This window comes from Pollachius pollachius (genome assembly GCF_949987615.1).
Source record: "Pollachius pollachius genome assembly, chromosome: 4".
Classification (NCBI taxonomy): domain Eukaryota; kingdom Metazoa; phylum Chordata; class Actinopteri; order Gadiformes; family Gadidae; genus Pollachius; species Pollachius pollachius.
In genome coordinates this window covers 11,691,850-11,717,787 of record NC_136937.1, presented here as the reverse complement: position 1 = coordinate 11,717,787, position 25,938 = coordinate 11,691,850, and the positions used below count along the sequence as shown (strand labels likewise).

The 25,938-nt window shown below is 44.8% G+C and overlaps 3 protein-coding genes across 4 annotated transcripts; all 3 read right to left on the bottom strand.

Annotated features, from left to right (window-relative positions):
• Nucleotides 1–1,438: 1,438 nt before the first annotated feature.
• brf2 (BRF2 general transcription factor IIIB subunit) lies at nt 1,439–5,843 on the bottom strand. Of its 2 annotated transcripts, XM_079734463.1 has the most exons (5): nt 5,585–5,843; nt 5,261–5,320; nt 3,337–3,658; nt 3,113–3,157; nt 1,439–2,625 (listed from the first exon to the last, which is right to left on the bottom strand). In XM_079734463.1, the coding sequence occupies exons 1-5, from the start codon at nt 5,733–5,735 to the stop codon at nt 1,638–1,640; spliced, it is 1,566 nt and encodes a 521-aa protein (XP_079590589.1). In that variant the 5' UTR covers nt 5,736–5,843; the 3' UTR covers nt 1,439–1,637. The 2 variants fall into 2 exon arrangements, with proteins under 2 accessions (XP_079590589.1, XP_079590590.1); XM_079734464.1 differs by lacking the exon at nt 3,113–3,157.
• Nucleotides 5,844–6,512: 669 nt separating this feature from the next.
• LOC307075175 (uncharacterized protein) lies at nt 6,513–18,700 on the bottom strand. The gene is made up of 7 exons (XM_079735679.1): nt 18,227–18,700; nt 14,530–15,014; nt 13,742–14,178; nt 12,191–12,757; nt 8,650–9,674; nt 7,777–7,897; nt 6,513–7,532 (listed from the first exon to the last, which is right to left on the bottom strand). Exons 1-7 carry the CDS (start codon nt 18,574–18,576, stop codon nt 7,332–7,334), a joined length of 3,186 nt encoding a protein of 1,061 aa, XP_079591805.1. The 5' UTR covers nt 18,577–18,700; the 3' UTR covers nt 6,513–7,331.
• A 1,828-nt stretch (nt 18,701–20,528) lies between these two features.
• Nucleotides 20,529–23,386, bottom strand: LOC307075174 (E3 ubiquitin-protein ligase NEURL3-like; the record flags this gene model as incomplete). Its single annotated transcript, XM_079735678.1, has 4 exons — nt 20,529–20,680; nt 21,319–21,483; nt 21,786–22,289; nt 23,299–23,386. The coding sequence occupies 4 exons, from the start codon at nt 23,384–23,386 to the stop codon at nt 20,529–20,531; spliced, it is 909 nt and encodes a 302-aa protein (XP_079591804.1).
• Nucleotides 23,387–25,938: the final 2,552 nt, after the last annotated feature.

The following is a 25,938-nucleotide window of genomic DNA, read 5'->3' as shown; positions in this document are numbered from 1 at the left end:
ACCATCAGCCCATATGTGTGTTCCACGTTTGTCCACTAGGGAGGGCTACCGCTACTTTCTAGTCTGTGAGACTTGTCTAACATCTCGTGAGACTTGTGAAGCGAAACGGTCAGTATTCATTTAATGACGTTTTCAGTTCAAAATCTAGCAACGCAGTGCCACTGCCTGGTTCTGTACCCTGAATGATTATATAACATTAGTATTAGGACACTGCCAGACTTAATCTAAATACGAAACAGATTAGTGATTAACTTGGCCACTCGTACTCGTTAACATCAAGAGAAGTATTATCATTTCAGAATATGTAAAAATACAATATGCTTATCGTTAAGTTTGGAATGATGAAACTTGATAAGGTGCTACTATATCAGACAATCAGGCATATGCCCTTCAGTGACTCATTATTGCTGATTATTTTCTATATCCCAGAAATGTTCATTTTGAATGTACTTATAGACATGAATCTGCACTCAGTTATTCTGGTGTAAAAGTATTCATGATGTTAAATGTATTTACTACATAACAATCACTCTTTCAGAATATCATATTAAAGCGTTACATTCCAGAATGCGTATACATGTAGTAATTGTTACCCCAGTGTCTTCCCACAAGTAGTGATGTTATGGTTTGCGTCGAGGCATCGGGGCGTGTGTCGAGTACCTCGGCTCCTGCCCCCAGCGAAGCTCCGTATCGAGTAGGATTCACATAGGCGAAATGACGTAGCGTGTGACGTTCGAGGCTTCATCTCGGGCTGTTCCGCGATATGGGTTCACAATTGGCACATCATTTACAAAAAGACACAACCCAGTGCCAAGATCACTTTAATGGCTATTGAATTAATCACTCACTAAGTCACCAAGCAGTTTTATTATAATTATTAGTAGGCGACTGTAGTTTATAAGACCTATTTTGCCTGGGATGACTACTTATAATCTGTCAAATGATTTATTTTCTACCATGAGCTCGGGAGATATTTATGAACGGCACCCTCACACGTATCACTGAAATTACTTTAATTCCAAATGTTTTGATGTTGTATGAAGCAAACATCACATTTTAGGCTGGGTTCACAGGAAACTTTCGATCATAATTTCATTCACTACTAGGTGTCCCTAGCGTACTCATTTGAAGCTTCGAGGACGAACCTCTTTGGTGGTTCATCTGGCGGCGAGGCTTTGACGTTTCATGAGGCATCATCTCGGCACCACTACCCACAAGGGCATATTCCCTTTCGCTGAGCTGCTTTCTAGTGTATAATGGATGTTGTCTAACTGTTCTCAGTACAGCAAGGCTACCAGCACCCCTCTGGTCACCTGTTTGGAACACCCCTGGACTGCAAAATATGATGTCACAGCAATATTAGGTTCAACATGCTGCCCAAACCACAAAACACTGCTCAAACCTTGGAAACACATTGAAATCTTTGTGGTACCATCAATGAAAAAAAATAGTTATTTATTTTAAGGTAAGTGTAAAAAAACAGAAAAACTCACTTTAGTGGCAATTGCGCACAAATCAAACAAAAAGCAGCAAATGTTCAAACTGAAAAATATTAATCCATAGAAAGTATTTCCCCCATCAGTGTAGGCATAAAAATAATCGAATTAGAGCGCACTGAACATTCCCAGAAACATCCGTCACTTCTTTCCGAAATATCCTTGGTCCTCGGTGGTGGCGAGGAGCTGCTGTTGCGTCTGCAGGTAGTCCCTCACTTCCTGAGGGCTGCGTATGTACGAGTCGACCTCGCTGTCGGAGATCTCCTCGTCTCCGTTCACTTCGGCCCACCGCGAAGCTTCCGTCCTACAGATCTTAGCGTGGCGGGCGCACGGCGGGGCGAACAGCACCCTCTTGCCCCAGTGGACCGCCGGCCGCTGCTCCTGGATACCTTGCGTTTCACCGCCTCCCACCTCTGGATCTCCCTTCACGGCCTTCAGTGTGCACGGCTCTGCCGGTGGAGCCGTCCCGGCAGGCGGATGGCCGGGGGCTCGCGGTGGGGGGTCTACGGTGCTGGGCTGGATTCCCTTCCCCTGGGTCCCCTGTCTGTCCTCTTGGGCCCCCGGGCTCTCCCCTTCAGTCCCCTGTCTTTCCCCTTCAGTCCCCTGTCTCTCCTCCTCTTCTTCAGCCCCCCGGCTCTCCTCCTCCCCTTCAGCCCCCCGGCTCTCCTCCTCTTCCTCAGCCCCCTGGCCCTCCTCCTCGGCCCTCAGGCTCTCCTCGTGGGTGCGCAGGGCCTCCCTCAGCAGGGCATGGCGGTGCCGCAGGATGTCCTCCACGTGCAGAGCCACATCGTCCGGGGCCCCCCCGCCGGCCCCCCCGCTCAGCCAGGGGATCTCCTGGCCCAGCCGGCACAGCACCTCCTTCATCTCCGCCACGCGCCGCGCCGCCGTCTTGTTCAGGGGCATGTGCGACAGCCGGCAGAAGCGGTTCAGGGAGTAGCGCAGGCGGGTCTTGGTGGGCCTCAGCGACTGCCAGCTGATGAAGATGGCCGCCATCATGATGGGGACTGGGTGGCGGCCCGTGACGATCCAGCTGTCCGTGGCCAGCTCCACCAGCGCCACGGAGCGCTTGGCCAGGTCCACCGAGGTCTCGGCCAGCTCCTCCGGGACGTGAGCGCTGCTCAGTTTGTACCTGGAGGGATCAGTTAGAGTGAGGGCCAGAACACAGACGGCTTTTAGATTCATAAAGCAGAGCGGTTGTTTAGAGAACAATATGGATAGCTTTTTGGACTACGGAGCTGTTCACGTAGCTGTTTGATTCCCAAATAATAGAATCATAGAACAGTAACGTCATAACGGGAGGAAGTGGAAATATTTGCCCAGTACTATGTACAACTTTGTAAATACATATAATTTGTAAAGGCCTATTATTCTTAATCCCATACTGGCAACCATTTCTAAGCCTTTCTGTGAAATGGAAGAGGTGGAGTTGTCCCGGTATGTATTGATGCAATGCTCACCCTGAGACTGGGTTAATGCCCATCGGTCAACAAAATAGACGCATGAATGAAATAATGTTTCATCCAATTTGCGCCAAAAAGTCAATGTCTGCCTTTTCTCGGTCAAGAAGGCAAGAAATTGGAAATTTATGTTACTATTCAACTAAATATATGACCCACTTTGAATACAGATTCATGTCTCCACCGGTGAAATTCTCCTTTAAACTGATTGAAGAGAACAAGATCAATTATAAATCATCCTACAACTAATCATCTGCATATCACTAAAACATAAGCCCACTGTTGACCTGTCATGTTCAACGATGCATCCCATCTATGATAATGTTGACCACATCTATGATACGATCCATCCCATCTACGCTACGAGCGGGTCCAGTACTCACTCCCGAGAGTGGGCCTCCAGCACGTAGGTGATGCTGCTCTTGGGGATCTCCACGTCCAGGATCTTCTCCAGCTCCTTGTAGACCCCTCCCACCAGCGCGGGGTCCGTCTCCACCAGGCCGCTGATGGTACCCAGGGCCAGGGGCCAGTTGCGCAGCCTGCAGCTCACCAGCACGCAGCAGCCCACCAGCGCCTCCTTCTTGGCGAGCGTGACGCGGATGAAGCTGGCATGGGTGTAGGCCTTCCTGAAGTACACCTCCGCCAGCTCCTCCACCTCATAGCTGAGCCGTAGGATGCGGCACAACGCTCGCACACGCTGCAGTCCTGAAGGAAGGATGGCGCGAATGATCATGTGTTGCATTATCATTGAATATAAAAAGACAATGTTAATAACAAAACCAAGCGCACACACACACACACACACACACACACACACACACGCACACGCATGATGGGTCATTGGTGACCGAATCAGTTCGAATGAACGAATCTTTAAAAAGAACGAACCAAACTGATTCTTCGCTGTTTGTTCACTGACTGAGTGGTGAAGACGGAAGAGGCTTAGTGAACGAGTGCACGTTAATATGATTCAATATCAATGGAATGGTAAATGCATGCTGTCTTTGTACTTTGTGTCCCGCCAGATTAATCAAATATTTGAATGTCTCGTCAATCTGTCTCGTTCTTTCATGGTTCTTTCTCCACTTGGGACCCCCACCATCATTGCTAAATCAAGTCTATTATCTTGCTGATATGTTAAACATCCAATAATCAACTACACCCCCCATCCCGCTGCATTTGGTTAAAGTTGTAATGTTGTGTTGATTGATGACCGACTTCCACGATCGTTTGAGAATGAGAACGAGGGAGGAGCAGAGTCTTACTGCCTCAGCTGAGAACCGTGCATTCCATGATTCGATTCACCGGAAACTCGACTGAACAAACAAACGAGCGAACGATTCTGAACGACTCTTCTAGAGTGGCGAAGTCACGCCCCTTCCGGTAGAGCCCATGGGACCTATGAGATCGAAAAATATGAATAGGTTTCAATCGAGAAAGTAATTAATTTCTGGTCCCAGTCTTTATATGCCCCGGATTACACATATGTTGTTTCTGGATTTAAATGATAATTTTTCATGTCAAGAGTTTGACCGTTTATTGTGCAATTGTTCAGTTAAAGGCTGTAGAGAAAACCAAATGAGAAAGACTACACGTCTCGTATGTGACGTCACGCTCCCTGCGACTGGCGTGGACAAGACCTACAATCTCCCCATCGGCATAACTGAAGCTCTCCACATGCCCCGACTTATAATGGTTTTCACCTCTTTCGATGCTTTTATCCTCCCCTTGGAAAAAAGCGGTGAAGTGGAGCAGAGAGATCGCCATGTCAGTACCGGAGTTCCAAGTGAGGGTGGTGACGTAAATCATTCGTGTCGAGAGCAGCGAAGAGCTGTAGTTCACAAAGCGGCCTCACACAAAACCTAACATCATCAAACTTCTTCGTGAATTTTTTTCGTTTTCTTTGCATGAAAAACTATCATTTCAATCCACAAACAACATATGTGTAATCCAGGGCATATAAAGACTGGGACCAGAAAATAATTACTTTCTCTCCATTGAAACCCATTCATATTTTTCGATCTCATAGGTCCCATGGGCTCTACCGGAAGACGTGTGACTTCGACCACTCTCTTGGCGAACTGACCTATGCGAACTGAATAAAGGAAGAGAATCATTGAATCCATCACTAAAACACACACACACACACACACACACACGCAAACACACACACACACACACACACACACACACACACACACACACACATCCAGGAATAATATAATAAATATGTTGTCCCACTTAACATGACACCATAAAACCATAAAACAAGACTTGTATTAGGCCAACTTTAATACTCTTACTTACCCTTTATCAGATTTCTGCAGGGCACCTTTGACACAGCTGTGCTGTGACTATACCGAACATCTAAAAGGAAGGTTATGTACAAAGTTAATTTATTTTATACAATAAGCCTTGATGAAAGAAAATACAATATATTGATGTGTTCCATATCACAATGACAGGAAGTATTAATTGGTTTTCATTTCTATTTTACTCTCTATTTATGATTAGTGCCAAAAACAAGTTCATAGTATCAGACTTCATTAATATTGAAGTACTCCTAATACTAACTTAAAAAACATGCATGTTGGACGTCCATGTGTTGTTCATAAATAGACTGTAGCATACCTTCTGTGCCCGCGCCCGTGTCCGTGACGAGAAGTCCTTCGGACACCACAGAGCCACAGTCCTGACAGACGAGCTGGGACTCCGCGTAGAGATCATCCTGCACGACACTTGACGAGCCGCACTGTGGACACGTCCGAGCTGCGCGGAGCATGTCTCACTTACTACCAACTTCTGACTACTACGTTCTTCAAAGTGCAACGTGTTGACGAAAACGCCACATGGGAACCGAGGGGTAAACAAATTTCTCCTCTAACGTCCTTTTAACGTCGGTGAATAGGCTGGTGTTGTTCTTCTTCTAGTCTTTTCAGAAGAAAGATGCGTCGAAGCGGATACTGCCGACCGCTGGTCTATTTTGGTAATTACATCAACCACCTGTATTGCACGAGAATACAGCTCAGCGGGGCACAGTCAGGAATCTGCCTGGACAAACAGTTGGCGGTTCTCTTGTAGGCAAACCAAATAATGAAAAGTCTCTCAAAGTCTGTCCCTACCTTGAAAGAAGACCCATATAATGTGCTGTACAGTCGGCAGTATTAACTCTCAAACAACCAGTGGAGGGCTTCCCTACGACCCTCACAGGGATTTTAAACAACACAAGTCCTCCGCCCGTCCCCTAGTCGATGGGTCCACTTGAAGGTCCTCATAATCATGAAAAATAACTTTACCCACCCATCTCTTCCTGCCACTTGGTCTCCGCCCTGGTCTTCAGCCTATATTCTGCACGTTCAAATCTGAACACCTCCATCTCCAAGGTCTCGGGCAACCAGGCAGAACCAGACACACCAGTAAATGTTTGAGTTCCCCCCCATCGCAGTGCACTTCATTAAGTTCAGTTATTAAGTTCTGATATAAAATCAGATTGTGATTCACGCACGTGATTATAAACCAGAGGAACACTTATTTAATGCATTTCTTTATTTGCGTATATACATTTTTACACCAAAAAACAGTAAACGGATTCTAAGGTTCTTTGAAAATGTGGTATATGGGCCTATTTCTGGGCATATACAAAAATAATCAAGGGTCAATCAAAAGCATATTTAAGAAGGCTAATTTATAAGATCATCTTTAAAAATCCCTTATAATACACAGCGTACATTTGGTTTATATTGAGTCAATGGTATTTCTAGACATTTGCTTGATTTCAAGTGATTCTCTCCTTCATGTCGGTGGAAATAGTTTACCCTCTAAGACAATGTAGACAACCAATCAACCTTGTATGGTTCGGAGTGCTGCCTTCATGATGTCATGATCAGACATGAAATGTTTCACATGGTATCATGATGTCATAATTAAACAAACCATCAGATGGTATAACGTCATGATAAGACAACAATTGTATCAGATGGTATCGTGTACGGCGATTAGACATCAACTGTAAGGGATCTGTTCATGACATCATGATTTGACATCAACTATATCAAATCCTCTCACGACATCATGATTAGACATTAACTGTAAAAGATCATGTCATGACGTCATGATTAGACATCTAGTGTATTAAATAAATGGTATCATGCCATTATGATTAGACATCAGCTGTATCATATGGAGTCATGCATCGGGTTTAGACACCAACGCCTTGAGTCAGACATATCTTGAGTCAGACATGCCTTGAGTCAGACATGCCTTGATTCAGACATGCCTTGAGTCAGACATGCCTTGACTCAGACATGCCTTGAGTCAGACATGCCTTGAGTCAGACATGCCTTGAGTCAGACATGCCTTGAGTCAGACATGCCTTGAGTCAGTGCTTCAGGGCGTTCATGGACATCAGGATGCTGGGCTCCTCCTCCATGATGCGCACCAGCAGGTTGTCTATGTACTGCTCCAGCTCCGAGATCTTGTGGTCCCTCTGCGTCAGCTGGCTCTGGAGCTTCTGCAGCAGCAGGATGAGCTCTTCTCGGGTGAGCTGAGAGAACGGACCCCTGGCCTCTTCCTCCTTCACCTAGAAACCAGACGGTCGCAATGAGCACAACACGCTTTAAATTAACTACACCTACGCTGAAAATAGTAATAACATTAACAGCTGCTAATGGGATTTACGAGGCTATTTATAATCTAATCCCACACTCACCTCAGTAACCCTTACGGGGGTATACCATGGGATGCATGTAGGACAGTGTCATCTTCCTGATTGCAACCTGCATTATCATTAACCACCACATGGTCAACACGCTCCCAGGGCTCACCTCAACAGCGTTCCGACCGGCCCGGGTGATCTCCGACGGTGTATTAGAGGCTGGAGCGGCTGAGACGGACGAGACGGCAGACTGCTGCTCCCACACTCTGAGAGGCTTTACTGGATGACTTCTGGAATGACATGGACACATCTGAGCTCCATGGTACATGAGCCCTTGACCCATCGCACTCAAGGGGAGGAGAGAAACGCGTGTGTGTGTGTGTGTGTGTGTGTGTGTGTGTGTGTGTGTGTGTGTGTGTGTGTGTGTCTAAAATATTTAAAAAAAGGTTCTTCCTCCTTAAAGATAATGTTGCATAAAATAACTCATTTTATAAAGAGTGTTATTTGATTACAAGATCAAGGAAGAAAAGAGTGGAAATGTGCTCATAAAGCACATTTTTAAAAAGCAGTTTTTTTTACATGAGTGTGTTCTTGTAGTACAAAACCAACAACACCATTGTAGTGGGCGACCTGACCTTGTAGGCTTCAGAAGCAGTACAAATCGAACACACCCACTGCCACTTGTCAAGCACTCTCTTCAGGGAAAACAAAGCTAAGTGCGCTTGATTAGAATAGTACATAGAAAACTCATTGTGGTGGTTCATCGACCTTCAATACCGTGACACTAACCATATTAAATGGTTGAAAAACACCAGGCACCGTAAAATCACAGACACACCCAACTACGAGTAAAATACTAGTTCACAAAACGAGTACCTTTCCACCATCTATCGTGCATCGAATACATTGGGAACTACTGGTAGGCTTATAGTGTGGACTCTGACCTACACCCATGCAGTGGGGGTGGGGGGGGGGGGGGGGGGGGGGGGGGGGGGGGGGGGGGGGTGAGAGGCTACTGCTACCGGAGCTGTTGAGGTCTCACCTTTGTGAGGGTGTAGGAGGCCCGGTGCCTGTCTCCGACCCGACTGAAGCAGGCCAGACGGCCGTCTCCACCCTACCTCCCTGCTCCGCGACAGCCTCTGTCCTCCAAGGCTGCACGGGGGCTTGGGTCTCGCTGGCGTCTCCGGTTGGGGGCGGGCCCATGGGTCTCACGCCAGAGGGGGCCGTGACTCGGGCTTCTGAACACGCGTTCCTGCTCGGTTTCACGGGGCTGCTTTCTTTGTCCTCTGGGGGCGGTGGCGCTCGGACCGCCTTCAGCGATCTAACTTTGGATGAAGAACTACCATCGGCGTCGAGAGGAGTCCGGGCCTCGTCCTCTTCATCCTCCTCGTCGAATGGGTTTGTTCCACACATGCTGGGTCTTTGTTCCGTCACTGTGTGAGGACCAGACATGTTAGAGTTCTTCCAGGTATCTTTGAGGGACAAGGCAGGTCTCGGAGCATGCTTTGGCCTCCCATCATGGACTTGCGCTGATACCTTGGTTCTGTTTGGGTTCGGTTTAGCCGGAGCTGGACCTTTGGTGTTTTTGGATGGCTGTGGTGCCTCAAAGGTTCCAGTCGCATGGACAGTTTGAACAGTTTGTTCTTTGGATGCAATCGGTTCAATTCGGGGTCCGTGTTGTTTAGGAGGTTGAGGAGCTGTGCGAGCAGCACGCAGGCGGTCCTTCTCGCCATCAGAGCCCTCATCCAGATGAATGCTGGTCTTGATTCCCCCAAGAGGGGAAACAGAAGGGACGGTGGAGACAGAAAGGTTGTTTGGTTTGTCATGAAGAAGTTCTTGGTTGCTAGGCGGTGGAGGGGCGCGGCGTTTCTTCCCCGATAAATGCTCGTCGGATTCCGATTCTTCAAAGAACGGGTTGGACGGCTCGAAAAGTGGTGAGGGGGTGCGTCGCGATGCAGGACTAGGAGTAGAGAGGATATCCCAGTAGAAGCACATTACTTGCATAATAATTATTACCAGTTCTAATAGTAGGTCATGAATATATATTACATACATAGAAGCGACTGACACACATATTTAACCAAGAATATCTTACCATCAACCATTAATATTTTTGGTTTGTCATTTGGTAAAATGAAGGTGTTACTGGCGTTAGAAAATGTGTGAGTCGGACACGCAACACAAACGTTTATTTGTTTAGTACATCATTTCGTACATTAGTTTGAGTTAATGTAGAATTCATTAATAGCGGAAGCCGTAAGCATTTCTAGTAGTAAAACGTAAAACCTTTCACTCGGTCGGCAGAATGCTATGCACAAGACACACAGGGTTAACTTGAGAGGCAATGCACTAGTAATGAACCAAAGAAAAGGCCACACACAACCACATTTCCTTCTCTTTCACGGTACCTCTGCAGGCCGAATTCAGCCTTCCTTTTCATCTCACCTCTCAGAGCAAGAGGCAACCACTTCCCCTAACATACCGCTAGTGACACCTTGTGCTATCACATATGATTGTAACGACGCCAAGTTTAGATGATTGTAACGACGCCAAGTTTACACACACACACACACACACACACACACACACACACACACACACACACACACACACACACACACACACACACACACACACACACACCAGCAGTATCGAGTACCGTTGCTATGCTAACGTGTACACGAGACGGCGTAATGGATGACAACAAGCCAACGGTTGAAATCAAATCTCCACAGGTATTTCAGGTCTATTGACTCTACTGTAGGGTCAGATTTATTATACTGTCCGTCTACGGACTAGTTATTACACTGCATTTTATGTGGCTTTGCTACTCTTTTTTTTTCTGATTAAGAGTAGCAACACACCTTTGTCCTACACAATCTCAGTACCTAACGGACTGGACAGGCTGTTATAATGTTATTATCATGGACCGCCCGTAGTGAGATGAACAGAGATCTCAGGACCTCCTCATAGGAAATATGACACCTTGCCCTAGATGCTAGACACCAGGATGCATAAACAAGCAGTTGAAGATCACTTACCGTCAGGTTTCATGGTGTCAAGTGACAAGCCATGGACAACTTGCAAAGAAACTAACAGATTTAGTGCCCGTTATGTTTTTTTTTTTCCTTTCGTGTGCAATTGTGATGAGTAATCAAAAGGATTATCTCAGTGATTAGAACACGTTCATTTATATGCTATTTTGTTTTTCAGTTCGTATTCATTAAGGTTTGTTGTCACATTTGGCAAAAATGGGACTGTGATTGGAACGCTGAAGACACAATGATGCATATATGATTCCTATCCAGCCATTCATTATTGTATACTTATAAAACATATAGCAAAGTGCTTAAATTGATCTAGAAAATTATCAGAATGGGTCAGAAAAGTGAAATGTATATAGATATTACGGTAATTACTTGCATATAAAAAATATGCATCATCATTTTTAGGGTATACATAATGAGCTTAATGTAACTCAACGCACAAATGGCGTGCACATGGAAACACACGCATAAACATAAACCAAAATGCATAGTTTGTCAGCATTTGAAGATGAACATTCCCTGATAATAGTAAAGGAGAACCGTCGTGAACAGTAGTCCTATGAGTGACATTGCTTCACCCAGCAGGGAGAAAGTCACCGGAAAGTATAGTCCCTGAATAGGCAGAAACTAGGACAGTTTGAGGAAGCATTGGATTGGGAAACACGAGTGGCTGAAAACAAACAAAATGGAGCAATCACCAGAACCTGACAATGACATTTGTCATGCTACCCTATTTGACTCTACTTCCATTTAATTGTTTTATTCCAAATTTAAAAGTGTGGATTTCAGAGTCACCACGCAGAATGAACAGGCAGAGCATGGCATCAATAAGCAGACAAAACACAAAACACATGCAGTAGTTATGTAACCGACAGTTGGCTACAGCTAGCAACATCCAGTGTTGTTTGTACATGCGCTTGGGGCATCTCATAGCAGAATCAAGAGCTTGATTTCAAAATGTTATTTCTTAACAATGTGGTCATTGTAGTGAATGTTGCATAGTTAGAATTGGTTGTTAGCATTTGATTTTGAAGTTATGCTATACTGGTTAGATAAGTTAGTGAGCAGTGGAATTTTGCTTTGGCAGCATAACCTCAGCCTAAATAAATGAGAATATATATACAAGTTTATAAACTTCATACTATAATAATATACAATTCTACGTTCATTTTAATATGCTTTACCTAAGCTCTATATTTGTGTATTGTACATAATGTTGGTGTGTTTGCTTCTGTGTCAAATGCAAAAATACATCAGTGTAAATATGAAATATGACTTCTGCCTCAATAACTCAAATGGTCGATACTACCTTGTTTTACTACTAAGGTAGATAGGCCTCCTAACGACTAGCGTTTTACTGCTAGTTTTACTAGGCAGATACTATATGTGCAGCTATGAACGAAAGTCCATCGTGTAAAGAATAGGCCTGGTGTGTTTGTGAAGAGTGTGAAGCCCCCCCCTCCCATGTAGAGACACACTCACCTTTGCCTGGCGGTCGGAACGTCGGCCGTGCGGCGGGCGAGAGGTCCCTCAGGCGTTGGGGGGCCGTCGTCTTCGGAGGGGGGGGGCGGAGCGCACGGGGACCCTGCGACGCGCCGACTCTATTCCTCCAGGGCTCTTGTTAGTCAACGCAGAGTTTGGACCCAGATAAGGTTTGTGGGGGGAGGGGGGGCCAAACGGCGTGTTTTTCACCGTCTCTTTGGTCATGAACTCTTCCTCTAGCTCGCCTCCCTCTTCTTCCCTCCCTCTCCTCTCGTCCTCCCGTCTCTGCTCCTCCCGCCTGACTTGTTCTTGCCTCTTGATCCTTTCTTCCTCAAGAAGACTCTCCTCCCTCCTCAATCTTTCCCGTTCTTCTTGCCTTTTGACCTCCTGCTCCTCCTCCTCTGCCACTTCTCTCCTCCTTCTCTCCTCCGCTTCCATCAAGATCCCTTCCTCTTTCTGGCGTTCCTTCGCTTTCTCTATTCTAGTCGTTTCTTCTTCTACCCTTCTCTCCTCCTCCTCTCTCTCCTTCTCCATCCTAAATCTTTCTTCCTCTAGTTCCCTTTCTCTCACTCTTCTCTCTTTCTCCTGCATCTCACTCATCCTCGCCTCCTCCTCCTCCCTAACCCTTCTCTCCTCCTCCCCTCTCTCCTTCTCCATCCTAATCTTTCTTTGTCTAGACTCCTTTCTCTCAGTCTTATCTCCTGCATCTCACTCATCCTCGCCTCCTCCTCCCTAACCCTTCTCTCCTCCTCCTCCCTAACCCTTCTCTCCTCCTCCTCCCTAACCCTTCTCGCCTCCTCCTCCGTAACCCTTCTCGCCTCCTCCTCCCTAACCCTTCTCTCCTCCTCCTCCCTAACCCTTCTCTTCCTCCTCCTCCTCCCTCATTCTAAATCTTTCTTCCTCTAGTTCCTTCTCTCTGAGTTTTCTCTCTTCTCTCTCCTGCATCTCACTCAACCTTTCCTCCTCCTCCCTTACCCTTCTCTCCTCCTCTCTCTCCTTCTCCATCCATAAATCTTTCCTCCTCCAATTCCTTTTCTCTCAGTCGTCTCTCTTCTCTCTCCTGTATCATGGTCATCTTCTCCTCCTCCTCCTCCCTAACTCTTCTCTCCTCCTCCTCTTCCTCTTTCACCTTCTCCAACCTCACTCTTCTCTCTCGGATTTCCTCTTCTAACCTTTCCTTCTCTTTCTCTATTGTAATCCGTTCTTGCTTTTCCTCCCATTCCCTCTTCATTTTCTCCTCCTCCTCTTTCTCCAACCTGGTCCGTTCCTCTTCCCGTCGTTCCTTCTCTTCTCTCTCTGCTCTTTCTTTCTCTATTCTGACCATTTCTTCTTTCATCCTAAACTTTCCCTCCTCCTCCTCTTGTGCTTTCCTCTCTTCCTCCATCCTCTTCATTCTTTCTCTCTCCTCTTCCACCTCTCTTCTTTTCACCTCTTCTCTCCTAAACCTCTCCTCTTCCTCCCTCTCCCTCCTAAATCTATCTCCTCATCTCTTTGATATTTATGCTGTTGTTCTTCAAACCTCCCTCTTTTCCATTTTCTCTCGTCTCATCCTCTCTTCATCCAGACGTTTCCTCTGCTCCTCCTCCTCCTCTCTCCTCCTCTCTATATCCTCATCTGTTCCTCCTGTCTGGCCTTCTCCTCTTCCTGCTTCCTTCTCCTTTGCTCGTATTCACTCACATCCACCTCCTCCTCCTCCTCCATCCCCTCCTCCACCTCTCCCTCCTCGGCTGCCTTGGTGCCCAGCCAGGGGGAGGACTGCGGCCTGGGGACTCTGAGGGAATCGTAGGAGCTGAACGACCCCTCCACGGAGCCCCGGTGGAGGTCCTCCATGGAGCCCCGGCCGGAGCTGGACAGGCTGAAGGTGGAGCTGGCCCTGGAGCCCGCCCGGGCCGTGGGCTCCTCCGTGTACGCATTGCCGCCGGGTCTGGGGGCATCAGGGCCGCCGCGCTGCGCCGGGTCCGCCACCGAGGCGGAGGCCTGGGAGGACTTACTGTCGTTGCTTCCGGAACGCTTGTGGAGCCCAAACTTGAACTTCTTCTTACCTGAAGGGAAAGAAAAACAAAATGGGAAGGGTTCCAGACAAACCTTTATTGAAGATCCGGGTCTCTTGTTCAAGAGAGACCCGAGTACAAAGTATATCAATAAAACAAATTGAATCTAAACTCACACTATGATAAATACATTGAAACAAGTTTAAAACACTCACATTAAAATCAATCATGATTTGATTCGATTGAACAAAGGCTTGTTCAACCTGAAGCTGAAGTCCCCTAATGCAAAACTCGAGCTAACAAGTACGAGTCTAGCTCTCATGTAAGAGTTGGATGTGCACGGTTGTTACGAAAAGACATGAGCGTAGAAGTTAAGAGCTTGGATCACTTGGATCCTCTGACCTTCTGAGGGCTCCACATTGAGTCCAGAGGGCCGGCTGCCAGACAGCGTCTGGTTCTTCTCAGGCAGAGGGCCCAGGAACGACATGGACTGGGACATGTTCTTCTTCAGGGTGGACTTGTGCGAGAACAACGACTTCAGCTTGAGTTTCTTCTTGCCGCTCTTCCCCTTGGTGTCCCCCACAGCCCCCTCAACGCCCGCTGTGCCCTCCTCCTCCTCCTCCTCCACCTTCTCCTCCTCCTCGCTGTCAGTCAGCACCTGGCTGAACGACGACGGCACGATGGCCGAAACCGAGTCAAGGCCGCTGCCGTCCTTCTTCTTGCCCCGCAGCTTGTCCTTGATCTTCCCCAGGCGGGACCTGGACTTGTCCATGCCGGAGAGGTCGAACATGCTGGCGGTCATGTTGTTCCTCATGAACTGGATGTCCAGCAGCACCTCCCCTCGCTCTTTGTCCGCCTTGCCGCTTTTGTCCACAAGCTTGAACCACCTGGAGGAGGAGAAGGAGAGCAGGTCTGTGAGGACAGGTTTGGGCGCTCGTGGTGTGACACATGCTAATCGCGCTAGGCTTCTCGTTGGCTTCCATATGTGGATCAATTTCAATTAATTACATTATTTTTCATTATTGATTTTTTATTCAATTGAATAAGTTACACTTTCACCACACCCACTTAATCCATGGGTGTGGGTGGATTTGTTTGCTTAAACCTCAGATCACTTCCAACAAAAATGATGGCTGTGATAAAAATAAATGAAGCTGATGTGCAGAACCCAACGAACCAGATGGAGAAAACCAATTTGACTTTACATTTATATCTACCTGTACATAACTAGCATCCAATCAGTCCCTCGGCTTTCTCATTTAGGTGTACAGACTTACACTCCCGCTCCTAGTGTCTTGTATGCCTTCAAAATGGCCAAAATAATTTCACCACCTTGCAAGACAGAAATATATACTGTCAGCATAAAAATACACAGTCAGCTCGAAAGGGGGCTGTTGGGTTAAGAGCTGAGGCCAGCAGTTCATCCCCCACAGAGCTGAACAAACAAGCAACCGAAGCCTGGAAGGAAATGGGGGGGTGGGATACGTGTGTGTGTGTGTGTGTGTGTGTGTGTGTGTGTGTGTGTGTGTGTGTGTGTGTGTGTGTGTGTGTGTGTGTGTGTGTGTGTGTGTGTGTGTGTGTGTGTGTGTGTGCACGTGCGTTGGTGCACGTTAGTCATAAATCACATAAATGTTTGGTCTTTTTGGACTAAACTAAAGAAGGTCCTGTTCCTATCTTTGTAGTTTCTAGCAAGAGAGTTAGATACAATAGAAGAGTTGGATCCACTGAAATGTGATTATAGGCTCAAGCAACAATATATCAATACTCTACTTCTACATCCCCAGCTATTGTAGGGAAACGTTGTAAATGTCATATTGTAGGGAACAATCTATTCTCTCGACCAGAGGGTCATTACAGTAAAGGTCTGTCAGTCATAATAAACACGTAGGTATGCAGAGCAAACCCTTTACTACCAACACAACAACACATTAGTCATTGTCTGCATCACGCCACCGCCCACTGAGTCAGGGGAGAATCTCCTCCTCACCCTACCTCTCTCTCTTCTGCCCTCTCCTCCTCACCCTACCTCTTTGCTCCTCACCCCACTTGTCTCCTCCTCGTTCAATTTGACACCTACGCATGACTAAGGGAGACGCCTTCTGCAGGAATCTGATGAGTTACTGGCCGGTACACGACACAGCGCAGGCCACACAAATACACCAAAGAAAAGGCATTTCAGATGTCAAAGGTAAAGTAGAGTTCCTCTGATAGCTTGTCCATGTGAAGGGCAGTTGTGAAAGGTTGTTTCCTAGGCCCTCAGCCAATAGATAAGGATGAACCGTGAGTAAGCCTCTCTTCTGCAGAGATGTTTGTGCAGAAATAGGCACAGTGCGAGGATTCGTCACACACCTTTCTAACCCATTGTTATTCAGTGATGCTTACCATTGAATAGGAGGATAAAAAAGGAACCGTAATGACACGAGGAGGAAGCAACAAAAGAACCAGGCGTAGCCAGGTAGTCACGTAACGCCCAGAGGACTCGGGTGACAGCGCTGTGTTGCCTGTCAAGACAAGAGACACATTGTCCTGTTCTAATGTTCAGCAGGATGAGCTCACACACACACACACACACCACTCTTTACTTCTGGTTTCTAATGATTTTCCTTCACCATTTCCTGCCGAGACCCTGATAACCAGATATAAGAGTTATCTGGTTGCAACACAATGCATTATAGAAGGCGGTGTGTTCATGTTTGAGGAGAAGTTAACTCTATCCTCAAAAGTTCTATCCTCCTATTGTTGGGGGATAGGTTGGCCAGGATTGCTATTCAACCAACAACCAGGCAAAAGGAAAACGTCTGTCTTCACTGGAACGACTGATGCACTCGGTGCAGAGTCTGACATTACAGAGAAGAAACTCTTCTTGAGATTAAACAAAAAAGTCCCAACCCATCTGCCATAGAGACACAAGTGCAGAGTCATCAGGGAGATGGTACTTCCTGAGGTTCTTCCGCTGTGGTCATGAGTTGCATTGTGTTTACATCACTCACTAATGTTCCTTAATGTGTGTGTGGAAAGCACACACATTAAAACAAGTGATTGTATCTTTGGTGGGGGATCTCAAATTGTTAGCCTGGTGATTGGATTTATGGTAATGCAGGCATCCGTCTGCGGGAGATCAAGTTAATCAAGTTGCTTAGTTTTTTTTAACAAACTTATTTGAGCCATTGCTTGGAAAGTTTGTATTGCCATTAATTGAATTAGAAGATATAGAACAAATAAGTTATCTCTAAGATAACTTATCTCTAATCTCTAAGAATATTGCTAATCGATATTATGCCATTATGTTTGGAGGTTGTCTTTTTTAAAAGACACAGGCTGATATAATAAACAGACAAAATAAATGCACTGGCGCATACAAAAAGTAAAGAAATATTCCACAAAAATGTAGCCTTTAACAGGTTTCTTGAAACTCACATCGCTGAACGTAAAACATATTCATTGAACCAATTCATTTATAATGAACTTGAAGTAAGTTGAAGCTGCCATTAGAAACAACATCAGCAGCCTAAAGAACATTCATTGACTGGATGCATGTTATAACCCTTCAATGGATTCACTACTGGATGACCTTATTGACTAGAAGGAATGCAAAACACGATTAACCATTACTATGGAAACATAAAAAAAAAAACTGGTAGCTGGTACAACAAGCAACATTTCACGGCAAACTTCAAGTCCGGCCGGGCCCACATAGTTTGTTTTTCAGCCACGAAGCAGACAGGAATGCAAGGCTGGCCTTGAGCTGGATTTAAACCAAAGAACTGAAGGAAAGTTGTTTTGCAGCCTTAACACAACACAACTTGAATGGTCAATGTTTTGGAGACAATACACAACACAACTTAAATTAAAGAATTAACTTTGAGAGACATATAAGAAGCCATGCATAAAGTATGTGTTCAACTTTACAAACTGTAACAAGTTTCACAAGTGTGTGTGTGTGTGTGTGTGTGTGTGTGTGTGTGTGTGTGTGTGTGTGTGTGTGTGTGTGTGTGTGTGTGAGTGTGTGTGTGTGTGTGTGTGTGTGTGTGTGCGTGTGTGTGTGTGATATACATAGCATAATGTGCACTCAATCTCTTGTTTGTACTGGAACGCTTACTCTGTCTTGTTTCTGGATTTGACTTCATGGAGATCCAACAGATTGACAACAGCTTGCCCCAGCGGCTTGTCTGGACCAACAAGCGCCCGGTGCATCACGTGAACGCGTAACGTGCCGCGCTCGGCATTTCCTTGGTGGGCTGGAGGCAGGTCGAAGCTGGCCTGCTCCTTCCACATTGGCGCCACACTCTTCTCGGCCACCTCGGTGGAAAACTTGTCTTTCGCGACTTGCATGATGGCATACGCGTCGTTGGTGCCATTTTTTCCCTTTATCCTGAGTCCTCTGGCCTGGAGCACCGTTACCTGGGCGCTCGTTGGGAACCATTGTTGACTTTGATCAGCCAAAGACATGGCTGACCCGCGCTACCCTCCCCAGGACTGAGCGAGAAGATAAAGAAAAACACCCACAAGTGAACCGTCGCTGACCGTACCTCGATTTGTCTTGGGAGGCAAATTCGAGAAAGTTTTGCCTGTTATCTGCACTGGACGAACTTGAGGAAACAGCTGATTGGGCGTGTAGGGTTACGTCGAGAAGTTAAAGACACGCCTCCAGCAGGTTGAAAGCAGTCACGTGACGCACTGAACGCACAACACACCTGCGTTTAAGAAATTGTTACATTGGCTACATTGTTATTATTAATCTACAGTGCCTGCATGTATACGCCCTAATGAAATACTTAAAACTCCATCACAAAGAACTTTGTTCACAAACTATAGTTTAATAGCCAAGTAGCCTGCGTGTTGACTAGTACAACCTGTGTTAAAATGTGTTGGTTCAGTTGCTCTGTCTGTTTTAATATACAATATACATTTTATATACAATATACATTTTTAGGAATTAGTAAATTGAAATAAATGTAACATTTGAATAATAATTACATTAACAACAATAATAAAAATACAATATTTTGAGGGGGAAAATAAATATACATAGGCCTATATATAAAACATCATCATTGTCATGTTTGTTTTTTGCTTTTACATTATTCATTTTCCTGATAACTAGCACACAGGTGGTCACTGCTCTTGAAAGTCTTGCCACAAGATGGTGCTAGGGTTCCAACCTTCCAATAACATCCTATAAGGCGCTTCCAAAGTTCTTTGTCTTATTTCTTTGGAATTGGACATGAAGCATTGTATTCCTAGCCTGGAGACCGTCCTGACTGAGGTCATGTGATCAAGGTGGTAGTAATACAATGTTGTATGGCCCCATGACGCCTATTATTATTAAATAAATAAGATATTGGCTTAATGATAAACTGATAAAGAACAAAATACATTTTAAAGAACTTTCTAAAGCCGGCACACAACAAGAATAACTTGTTTTAATCTTCAGATACCCAAATTAAATCTTGATTGGACAGAAGGACATAGGTTTATGGTCAAAACTTGAACGATGTATTGAAAGGGTTCTTGCAGTCTCTCTCTCTGCCGTCTATCTCTGCTGGACAGCTGAACTTATCAGTGCTCATAGCTGGTAGCACACATAATGAAACTAAAGGTTTGATATAACTGTCAGGTGATTTCTAAACAACTCATAAAATCCCCACCTAATCTGACCAGAGCTGCAGAAGATTGTCACTTGATTTCCTAGAATACCTGCTTTTGCAGCCTTAGAGAAAAAGCCAATCTGGCTCATGTCCGAAGAAATACATTGTTATTATTCTACATTGCCTGCAAGTATCAACCCTAACAAAATACATTAAATATAATCACATAGAACTTTCTCTTTTCAAACAACGAACAAGAATAGTGCAAAGGTATAGTCGAATAGCCACTTTCGTGTTTGGATGTCTAGTGCAACCTGTGTTTTGTGTGTTGGCTATATATTTTGTTTTAGAAACATTTTTGAAGTAATCAAGAGCGGCAAACTCTGTAGGCCTATCCTTCTTTAAATACTGAGTCCAAGTCTGTATGCAAGTTATGCAAAAGCGATGGAAAACATGATTTTTTAATATACATTTTTATGGATTAGTAAATTTAAATTAATGTAACATTAGAATAATAACAACATCAACCATAATAATAATACATTTTGAGAAAGAAAATATACTTTGGCGCTCCCAAAGTACTTGCAGCCTATCTGCAAGAACCCCCCCCCGCAAAACAAATTCCATGTTTTATCTCAAATGTCTCACTCAATGATTAATTATATAGGCCTAGAGATATTTACAAAATGATGAAGAACCTCAGATCCGACTGCAACAGCTGAGTCTGTTAGAAGTAACTCCATTTAACAAGATTGTGTTCTACATTATCTTCTTTGGGGGCTAAAGCCTTGCAGTCTCTTGTTGACATGTAGTTCATATGGACTGGCGGCAGATTGGGCACGTCCCAAACTCTGCTATAATCCGATTGGCACAGCTGGAACAGAGGCACCGGTGACCGCACACAAGAGTCACACTTGCTGCACAATCCTCGAGACACACCGCACACATCTCAGGTGAAGTTGAGTCTGGAAAAAAGCCAACGTTGAAACTGTTTTTATTATATTGATCGTCTTACCCATTCCATATCTGTACGATTCATGCTGTCAAAATGTCATAAGCTCCAACATGCCCTCATAATACATTGGCTGGATTTGCATGAAACAAGCCCAATGTGCTTTAAAGGAGCTGAATTTTTAATTTAGGAGAAAATATAAACGGTTAAAACAAGCTTAAAAAGAGCTATTATAATATTACTATTATAAAAAGTGCTGTAGATAAGATTTAAGAGTTTATATATATATATATATATATATATATATATATATATATATATATATATACACACACACACACTAGAATGTAAAAGGGGCCTTGTGATACAGACGGAGAGTGTAATTTAACAGGGTAGACCTGAAAAACTATCCAGCATGTAAAATGTTAGAAAATCCTCCACTGGAATTCCTACACTGAGATTTGAAAAGATGTGTTTTGTGCTGAGATATCAAGGAAGGAGGGGAGACAGGTTCCGACCGATGCCCTCAACCCGCAGGTGCATGAAGGCAGAAATCTGGTGGGGACGCGTCCCCAGCGTCCCCGGCGTAATCGACGCCTTTGTTGAAGTGGACTTTAGAGAGTATCAGAGAGTGAATTTAGAGGAACTCACCGGGGCTGTTTGGTGGCTGTGTGTACATTGAGGACGACTGGCGAGGCCTTTCACACGGCTGCCCTCGGTCCACACACAGGCAGCTGTCTCCGTCCGTGGGAGCCGGGGGAGGGGTTGCCGGGCAGGATTTCTTTATCCTAAATCCTTTTCTTTTTTTTTCGGACCCTGAGGAATAGGAACAAAAATAATCATTATGAAATTGACGCGTTAGCTTAGGTTATAGAGTTAAACGTGCACCTTGTTACTGTAATAGCGCAGCAGTTTAGGCTGCTCAAAACTAAAACGTTTCTTATGTTTCCTCGCTTCCGCCAACGCCCCCCCACCCCCCCAAAGTCTCAGAGGATAGAACTGTCGTCCGAAAGCGATGCGGCTATACCTGTAGAAACAACTCCATTACCGTAGCGCAAGTTAAGGTCTGCTCTTGACCTCCTTGACCTCCCACAACACCGTGATGAAGGACAACTCACCCAACAAACGCACCGCCCTGGTCTGGCCGTACAAGTCGACCATGGCCCAGAGAGGTCGTCCCACGTCTACGCCAACGAAGAGCTCTTTTTTGACATGGTCTGGTCCCTTGTACATTAACACGCCCCGGGAGTTAACCCAGAAGCACAGCTCGGCCCCTGGCCACGAGTGACAGGTAGGCAGCTGACGTGCCCAGTAACCGAGGACGGTGCGAGGGCCGTCCGGATTGGCTATGCTGAGTTTGTCGTCCCAAGCAAACGACGACGGAGATCTGGCGGTGAAGCCCAACCGCAGGGCGCCTTGCCAGTGCTGGTCACATCTCTCCACGCGGACGCGGATTCTCTCCTCTATGGCGACTGGTCGGTTGCTGAAGGCCAGGGCGTCCTGGAAGGTATCCTTTTGTCTCTCTGCATACTGGCAGCCCGCCCTGAGCGACAGCTTAGAGCCATCGCTGCTCTGGAAATGAAGCGGGCCGAGGCATCCTTTACACTTAGGGATCTGTAGGCCTGTTGGGGTGACAAGAAAGGTGAAACAATTGTATTACTTGGTCACACAGTTACGTCTGTTTATGTGGAAATGTGTCATTGTGAGAACTAAAATGCTTCTCTAATGTAGAACAGGAGTTAACTAGAAGTGCACCAATCCAGATATTTCCTAGTCCCCAATATTTTCTGTGAACATAGTCCATCAACTGAAGGTTCGTAGAAAGGTTTTTATTTTGTATCCATAGAATAAACAATGCAAGTTCCAAGAGGTCATCAGCTTAATTTAACTTTCACTTCAATTTAAGTTTTGTTATGCGTTGTCGATCCCTCAGTTTTCTTTCCAATTCATAGACCTCTGATATCAAATCTGGATCATGGTCAGTGTAATTATATAAAATATCATACATAATTAAATACTAATTAGTAGGTTTATATAGCAAATGATACATTACTTTAAGCAACACAAGTCATACAATTTCCATTATCATACGTTTTTTGTGGGGGGACGTGCGACGTCTGGCTTGCAGGGGGAGTACGGGCAGGTTGGGAGCGCACAGGATCGGCTGGGGGGATTGGACCTGATTGCGAGCAGGTGTCTGCACTCAGGCCAATCAGGGAGTGTGTACTTATGTGCCTGCTTTGTGTTGTAGTGAGGAAGGAAAACCCAGGAGCGAACGGACCACCAAGATCCAGAGCGAGTGGAGCATACCAGAATCCACAAAGCGACGACTCTGAAAGGACCTTTAGTTATAGTTCGAGTATTTGTGTTCTCCGTTAAAAGACAATAAAACGATCTCCCGCTGAGAGATGACAACTCTGCCTGCTCGCATTCATTCGAACCCGTTACATTTTTACATTAACAAGGCTAGTGCAAAAATTATTTAATCCAACAACATATCCAACTATTATTTTTTCTTAGATGCTTAAACAATGTTATCACTGGGTTGTTATTCATAATATTAAAAAATATATATTTTTTAATTGCAACCATGCTTCATATAATTACTTAAAGTGGCATAGAAACAATTACCCGCACTGTCTCTCATTGTCGGGTCCTCCATGGATGCTTCTCTCTCTTCTACTGAAGGTTGAGTGGATAGGGTGCTGCGTGGAGACATTGCTTTATGGTTCTGATTGAAAGTCCACCAACCGTTTTTACCTCTTCAGCTAGTTAATCATCAACTGAATGGTTGGGGTGCGACCCCCTTCTAGCAAAGACCTTTCTAGAAGCAAGAAGTTTTCCCCCATTAGGCCGATTATTATTGAATACATAATGTGAAATGTGCATGATGATAAGCTGATATAGCACAAAAATATTTTTTGTGAGCCTTTTTGTGAGTTTGAGATTTGTGTTTGTTGAGAATAACTTGTTCTTAGGATAACCAAATTAAATCTTGGCTGGACAAAACAATGTAGGTTTCTGGTCAATAACTTGAAAGATGTAGTGAAGGTGTAGGGTTCTTGTCATTCATCTTGCACACGTCACCCTTACCAATGTGTTTCTCAGAAAGCTGCTCATTTTCTGTAAATGCTTGTGACATACAATTTAAGAGTCACTCTCTTTCTCTACTGGACAGCTAACATTATCAGTGCTCCATGCTGAAAACTACAACTAACTACTAACTTGCCTTCAACCTACTTTTTCAGTTTGCAGATAAGAGATTTTGTACGTTAACGTTTTCCCAGTTACTCCACCACACCTTCTCCCACGCTTATAGACACCATCCTCAAAATTAAGCCTTGCGCACCAATCCTCAGCTTCTGATGCCCTACGACTTGCTTGTGTGTGTGTGTGTGTGTGTGTGTGTGTGTGTGTGTGTGTGTGTGTGTGTGTGTGTGTGTGTGTGTGTGTGTGTGTGTGTGTGTGTGTGTGTGTGTGTGTGTGTTCTACAATATTATCTGTCACTGCAAGCATTTAACAGAAAGTTGTGTGTTTATTTTGTTTTAGTTGTTTATGTCTATCAATTTGCTTTAGTTGCCTGTTTGATTTGGGAAGGGGAGGGTGGGGGGTGGTATTGTGTATCCTCACCATTTGATTGTCTTGACTATTTGACTATCGAATCTGGCTCATGACAGTTGTAAACAGATAACCTACTGGACGATGTATATTAAAGGTTCCATGGCATGAAAATCCCTCTTTATGAGGTTTTCTAACATAAATATGAGTTCCCCTAGCCTGCCTATAGTCCCCCAGTGGCTAAAACCAGAGTGGTAGATATAACAGAGTGGCGACACTTCCATTGGACTCCGTTGTAGTGCCTACTTCCGGGGTATGGAGCCTCGAATAGTTCCAAACAACCATTTTACGGCGTAGGAGATTATTCTTTTCCATTGCTGGCCGCCGAGTAACTTCTGAGGTAAATTGATTAAATAGCTACCTCTTTTGAATTATCAACTGTCTATATTGTATCAGAGGCCCTTTATGATGCATATACTGATATTTATTTGTATATGCACAGCGTAATTATATATATATTTGTCTTGGTAGACGACCGTTTGCCTGCTAGTTTGTTAGCTCAACTTCGCCATCTGTGAAGGTATCTCCAGGGGTAAATTGATTAAATAGCTACCTCTTTTGAAATTTCAGCTGTCTATATTGTATCAGGACCTTTATGAGGAATATACTGATATTTATTTGTATATGCACAGAGTAATTATATATATTTTTTATCTTGGTAGACGACCGATTGCCTGCTGGTTTGTTAGCTCGACTTCGCCGTGTGATGGTATCTACACCAACAATTACAAAGTTCAGTAGTGAATCTAACTTTTAGTTAGTTAGTTATTTATGTTGGATTGCTAGGATAATTTAGGTTGATTTAAGGACGGGTTTTATGATGCGATAGCTAGTAGAAAAAACTGTTTGTTTAACTATATCGTGGAAAGGGTGATGTTCAGCACATGAAGCCCTACAGATGCCGCCGCTTCAACAATGCTGATTATGATGGGCAGTCAATTTAACCTGTATGGCTTTTTCGTTTTAACTTCTTGTTGACTGAATTGTTTCTCTTTCTTATAGATGGTGGGCCAAGGGGAGATTACGTGTATTCAGACGATCCCCACCGAGGGAGGACGTAATTTTCTGTGTACAACATCTTCATTTTTCAACAAATTAAACAAAAATTGTTGGCACTCTTACCTCTTGCACATTTTTTGTTTATCGGTAACTTTGTCTGAGTTACTGGTTCCGGCAAACTGAGCGGGCAGCTATGCTCGGGGTCCGACATGTATGATGTCATTGTAGTTATTGTCCAATGACAAGCCTCGAAATTTCCCGGGGGTTTAAGTTTTTTCTTTGTTTGCTGGCGGTTACCAGGGATATTTTGTTTAACTGCTGTCAGTACCGGCATCGGAGTACAGTTCTTTCCACCTGTCAATCCGACAAAAATGACTTCGCAATTAGCCACACTACATTTCTCTTGTTGAAACTACGTTAGCTAGCAAACAATGGAGTGCTGTATGCATGTTTCGGAAAAAGACGGTCCTGTAACCCCGTTTACAGACACAGGATGGAGGAAATTTATTGCTGCCTTGTTTCTCTGGAAAGACCTTGGTACCAGAGAGAGTACTGTGGCAGAAGAGGCAGTGCTGAGATTTAATCTTAGAACCCAGGTTTGTCGTCATACTATATAGTAGTTATATGGCTGGCTTTGGCTTGCCAAGAGACTGA